Source organism: Cyprinus carpio, unplaced genomic scaffold, assembly GCF_018340385.1.
Source record: "Cyprinus carpio isolate SPL01 unplaced genomic scaffold, ASM1834038v1 S000006615, whole genome shotgun sequence".
Classification (NCBI taxonomy): domain Eukaryota; kingdom Metazoa; phylum Chordata; class Actinopteri; order Cypriniformes; family Cyprinidae; genus Cyprinus; species Cyprinus carpio.
The window spans coordinates 1,385,501-1,391,638 of NW_024879254.1; the positions used below are offsets into that span (position 1 = coordinate 1,385,501).

The following is a 6,138-nucleotide window of genomic DNA, read 5'->3' on the forward strand; positions in this document are numbered from 1 at the left end:
ACAGCCGTATACCAGGAAGTTTTAGAGCACTTCATGCTTCCTGCTGCTGACCAACTTTATGGAGATGCAGATTTTATTTTCCAACAGGATTTGCACCTGCACACAGTGCCAAAGCTACCAGTACCTGGTTTAAGGACCATGGTATCCCTGTTCTTAACTGGCCAGCAAACTCGCCTGACTTTAACCCCATAGAAAATCTATGGGGTATTGTGAAGAGGAAGATGCGATATGCCAGACCCAAGAATGCAGAAGAGCTGAAGGCCACTATCAGAGCAACCTGGGCTCTCATAACACCTGAGCAGTGCCACAGACTGATCGACTCCATGCCACGCCGCATTGCTGCAGTAATTCAGGCAAAAGGAGCCCCAACAAAGTATTGAGTGCTGTACATGCTCATACTTTTCATGTTCATACTTTTCAGTTGGCCAAGATTTCTAAATATCTTTTCTTTGTATTGGTCTTAAGTAATATTCTAATTTTCTGAGATACTGAATTGGTATTTTCCTTAGTTGTCAGTTATAATCATAAAAATTAAAAGAAATAAACATTTGAAATATATCAGTGTGTGTAATGAATGAATATAATATACAAGTTTCATTTTTTGAATAGAATTAGTGAAATAAATAAACTTTTTGATGATATTCTAATTATATGACCAGCATCTGTATATCAAATACAAGCAGAGGGACACAGTCTTGGCTCCTGCCTACCTCTTGCTCTTTAACTTCTGTTTGTTCTCCATCTGGTGCTAAACACACTTTAAAAAAGGAAAAACAAAAGCAGAAAGACAAAAAGAGACTATGTTTCAGTCGCTTTCCTTCAAAGGGAGGAATGTATGTGCCTGACTGTGTCCTGTGAGCTCTGCCATTGGTCCTGACAGCTGTCACTCATCCGAGAGGCTCTGAGAAACTAGGCAGGTGGTACACTCTTCAAAGTTCTCCCTAGGGATTGTGTTCCCTGCCAAAATTAACCCCAACACACACACACACACACACACACACACACACACACACACACACACACACACACACACACACACACACACACACACACACACACACACATACAGTGTATTAGTATGGGTCAGTTCTCTCTTTCTGTTTGAGCCAGTGTTGGAGTACAGAAGAAAGTGTATGTATGACAGAAGAAGTACAGCACTGCGTCCAGACCTGTAGACTTATTACTATTTATGTATGAGGGGATCATTCTAACTCGGGACTTTTAAGAAAGGTGAGTATCAAGCTATAGAATTAACCAACTCTCACACACTCCCTTTATACACACACAGACAGACCGATACACAAAACGAGAGAAGACAGCACAGAAATAGCATCTGTCAGAATGAAATCAATTTAATACCCTTTCAGACTTTTCTTGTATTCACTTTTAACAGTTTTTGATTCCTTTCATTTGCAAGCATGAATCAATCTATGGATTTATATGTAAAGATATGGCTTAATAATGGTAGGAAAATATTGTCAGATCCATCAGATTTTAGGAAGCAAAAAGGATCCTATATTTAGTATTATGACTAATGCGATTAATCACTGTGTATGTATTTATTTGTGAATGACTAAACGCAGTGTGTCTGGTTGATGATCTGAGAAAAGGTGTATATATTAGTTTAGAAATACTTGTTTGATGTTCTTCGCAGAATTTGTGTGCGTTTCAGTGTGAAACTGCTAAGCTAAATAAACACAGTAGCTCAACTGAGAGGCTTTTAGATTCATATATAATGGTGAAACACTTTTAGAATTTTATTATTGGAATCTATGAACATAAAGGCTAAGGTTTTCAAGCTAAGAATTTATTTAAAAATATATATAAATAAATAAATAATAAAAAATACATTATATTTTAGTTTTCTATACAGAAAATCATTTGAAAATTATTTAATCAAATCACTAATTGTTTTGTTGACAAGTAAGATATAAAAAGAAGTCAGTGTCAACTTAATACAAAGTAGATATTTTGTATTAGATATTATCTGGAAAGTAGATATACTTATAGACATATTTATAATATTTTTTTTCACACTGTACATTAAAAAAAGTTAAGATGCTTTAATGTTTAGTTTAAGATAATCTGTTAACAGACAGTATGTAGTACAGAGAGTATGAAGTGTGTTGGAAGATCCTTATGTGTGTGTGTGTGTGTGTGTGTGTGTGTGTGTGTGTGTGTGTGTGTGTGTGTGTGTGTGTGTGTGCAGGGGTCGAGTACGTCCACCTGTTTCAGGTCATGCTCAGGCATGAAGACATGTCAGTGAAACCTCAGGGCCACATGACCAAATACATCCCTCAAACATGACAAAGAACCTTCAACACACCCCTCTAATAATATATGTGTGTGTTAGCGTGTATCTGTGTGCATATGTAAATACTTAACCATATTTTGGGGACAAATTTAGACTCAGGATTAATCTATAGCTGACAAAAATGAATGATTTTAAATTTTTTCTGGTATGGTTAGGTTATGGTATTTTTAACTATATGCATACATATATATTCAATAGAAGTCCACAACCACATTTAGATGACTAAGTAGACGTGTGTGTTAATACATGCTGGACCTTTTATTTTCTTTTCTTTTGGGACATAAATTTAAGAAAAAATTAATACATAAGTAAGAGTATACAAGTATTTTACCCTTTTGTAGAGATGTATTTTAAGGCTTACTGGATTGTGCTTATTCATTTCCCGTATTTTCTTAATTTAGATAACCTTTGCCAATTATTATTCAGACTAATTAATGTAGAATTTTCACATCTGCCATTTAGTGATTATCGGCCATTACTGGTTATAAGCTTAATTAAAATTGGTGTATCTCTGTATTTTTGTGTGCATTTGCAGGTGGGCACGCAACAGTAATGGGAGACTGGAACTCGCTTGGGAAGCTTTTGGAAAGTGCCCAGGAACACTCCACGGTGGTGGGCAAAGTCTGGCTCACCGTACTCTTCATCTTCCGCATCTTGGTGCTCAGTGCTGCCGCAGAGAAGGTTTGGGGCGATGAGCAGTCCGGTTTCACCTGCGACACCAAACAACCTGGTTGCCAGAACGTATGCTATGATGTAACCTTCCCGATCTCTCACATCCGATTCTGGGTGCTTCAGATCATCTTCGTCTCCACTCCGACACTGATCTACCTGGGCCACATCCTGCACCTGGTGCGCATGGAACAGAAACAAAAACACAATGAGGCAGGCGGGACGGACAAACAGGCACTTTTGAGCACCAAATCTGTAAAAGGTCCCATACGTGACGAACAGGGGAAGATCCGTCTGCAGGGAATCTTGCTACGCACGTATGTCTTCAACATCATCTTCAAAACACTGTTTGAGGTGGGCTTCATTGTGGCACAGTACTTCCTGTACGGATTCGAGCTCAAGCCACTGTATACCTGCAACAGATGGCCCTGTCCCAACACCGTCAACTGCTACATCTCACGACCTACAGAAAAAACCATCTTCATCATATTTATGCTGGCCGTGGCCTGTGTTTCTCTGCTACTCAACCTGGTGGAGATGTACCACCTGGGTTTCACCAAATGCCACCAGGGTCTTCGATACAGGCGCTCTCATTCTGTCTGCGATACTGAATCTAAAGCGCCTAGTGAGGATGTGGTGGTTCCGTTTGTGCCAAACTACCCGTATTTTCCACCTCACGCACCACCTCCGGCTCCCTTTCCCACAGAGCCACACTTCAACCTCTCAGAACCCGACGGAACCTTCCCGACACACGGCAGCCGCTCTGTTTATAAGCAGAACCGCGAGAACATGGCTGTAGAGCGTAGCGGGAAACCGGACGCTGCAGATGTCAAGATCAACAAAACAGCAAATTCTGTCCCAGGATCACCAAGCCAGCAGCGCAGGCCCAGCCATTCAAGTCGATACAGCAACAACAAGACCAGGATGGATGACCTCAAAATCTGACCAGACGCAAACAATACTCCAACTAGACTCCTCTTTCGCTCACAGGCTCTGAGCGCATGACAAGAATAAAAGTGTCATTTAGAGTGACATCAGAATCAGGGATTCCGAAAGTAAACTGGTGTGATGCTTTACTTGAATTCATTTTGTGGGAACATTGCAATAACTTGATCATTAATCCAAAAGACTGATGATTGAATCATAAACTAAAATTAAATGGAAGCTTTGAAATTATGATACATTAAGACATAATTATGACATAAAGAGTCAAAATTATGGCATAAAGGATATTATGAAATACAAATCATGGCATAAAAAGTTGAAATTATGAGTCATTATGACAAATTTCTACATAATTAAACATTTTTCTTATAATTTTGACATTTTGTCATCATTTCGATTTGCATAATTATGAATTGATCTCATATTTTTTACCTCTTTATTTCAGAATTATGAGTTAGTATCTCATAATTTCAACATTATACGTCATGATCATGATTTACCAAAATGGAAAAGGGCTTTTGTAAGGATGATCACTTAAAAAGAATTAAAAAGGCTTTTCAGTTACCAACATTAAAATACTTAGGAGACTTACGGGTAAAATGTGAACGTTTGAATTTTGTGAGGTTTTTAGGGGGCGGACTGACTGTGGAGGAAAACTAATTTATATTTTTTCAGCGGCAACACTAATCACATTTTACAAGTCAACAGCTTACAACAGTTTCATCATCTAGACTTGTCTGACTGTCTTTATCAGGTGTTTACAGTGTGTCTATATCTTGCTTAAATGTTTTTAACCAGAGAACTAGTAATGTATGAATGCACCATCCACACATTCTCATGTAAACATGAATGATATAAAGCAAAGTTGCCATGTGTGTGTTCACTTCTTAAATAAACACTGGAGACTATTCTTAGAGAGCTGAAATGAGTGCCCAGAGACACTTTGTATGTGTGTGTGTGTCCGGTTTGAAACCTGAGACAGGTCTGGCAGACGGACAGGAAGAAGCACTGATTGGCTAAATCTGTTACATTGGGCAAGAGTACAGATTGACTCAAGATGTTGCCAAAAGCATTTCAGCAGATCCAAAAAGTGTCACTGATGGGTTATGGGCTGTTCTTACCTCTCAAACTCTGCTCCAAAACCTTGTGAGCCCTCTTGATGTCTACTGTCCTTCAAAAGCAGCATCATTCTGACCCAAAAAGAGCCTCAAAAGTGACTGACTTGAAACAGGCTGCAGCTCCATTAAGAGTCACTCATGCGCTGCACAAAGTGTCTCATGTTAGTGTGTTGCTAAGCTAATAACTTGATAGGCTACTCACAGACAAGCACAATAAATAAATACATATACACTAATCTTATGATGAAATAAATATGTATACATTTTCAAACAGACAGAAGACAGATGAAAGATAAGATCCTTTCAAAAGGCTACAGAATGATAAAATGTGACATTTTTAATTTTGTTGGGAAGCTTATTTTTCAACGTGGAAGTAAGCCATTTTCTGTGAATGTGAGAGACTTCTGGTTCATGAGCCTCTGTAGGGAATAAACCAAGGTTAAGACTAGAAGGGATACAGCAAAAACTACTGGGCGCGCACATCGATATAGCACAATTTTTCTCACACTGTACAACAATAATTACTGTTTTTGCATTATTGTAAGGGGTAGGTTTAGGTTTGGGGCAGGACGTTAATAAAACACAATCTAAAAGGTATAAAATTTAATACATTGTTAGTTTCCATTTTTTGCTGGATCCCTTCTAGCCACAACCAATAAACAACCAGAAGAATAAAAAAAGTACAGTTAACTGTAAAACTCTTTGCATTATAAACCAGTGCATTCATAATTAATATATTAAATTAATATAAAATATTAAAGCAATACACCCCAGTTTGCATTATAAAGCAACAAATCAAGCTGTTTTGTACTGCTAAAAATAGCTGGAAGCGGATGATACCGGAAGCCAGGTCCATTATATTTACAAATGGCCACACCTGCTCTTAGGACAAAAATAAGTTGGTATCCAAAGTTTTGAAACAGTATCTTTTACATTTTAAAGTGATGCATGACCAGAGACCTTCTCCCAAAGGGAGACTACAACCTCTGCTTAAAGCTGACATGAAATGAAAATGCACTGTATATTCTAAATGTATGTTTTGTGTGTGAACTATACATCAATACATGTTTTTATAATAATTATTATTATTTT

At 38.0% G+C, this 6,138-nt stretch overlaps 1 protein-coding gene across 1 annotated transcript; it reads left to right on the plus strand.

Annotated features, from left to right (window-relative positions):
• Positions 1-1,057: 1,057 nt before the first annotated feature.
• On the plus strand, positions 1,058-4,849 carry LOC109090445 (gap junction alpha-3 protein-like). Its single transcript, XM_019104259.2, has 2 exons — positions 1,058-1,230; positions 2,850-4,849. The coding sequence occupies exon 2, from the start codon at positions 2,867-2,869 to the stop codon at positions 3,926-3,928; it is 1,062 nt and encodes a 353-aa protein (XP_018959804.2). The 5' UTR covers positions 1,058-1,230; positions 2,850-2,866; the 3' UTR covers positions 3,929-4,849.
• The last annotated feature ends 1,289 nt before the right edge of the window (positions 4,850-6,138 follow it).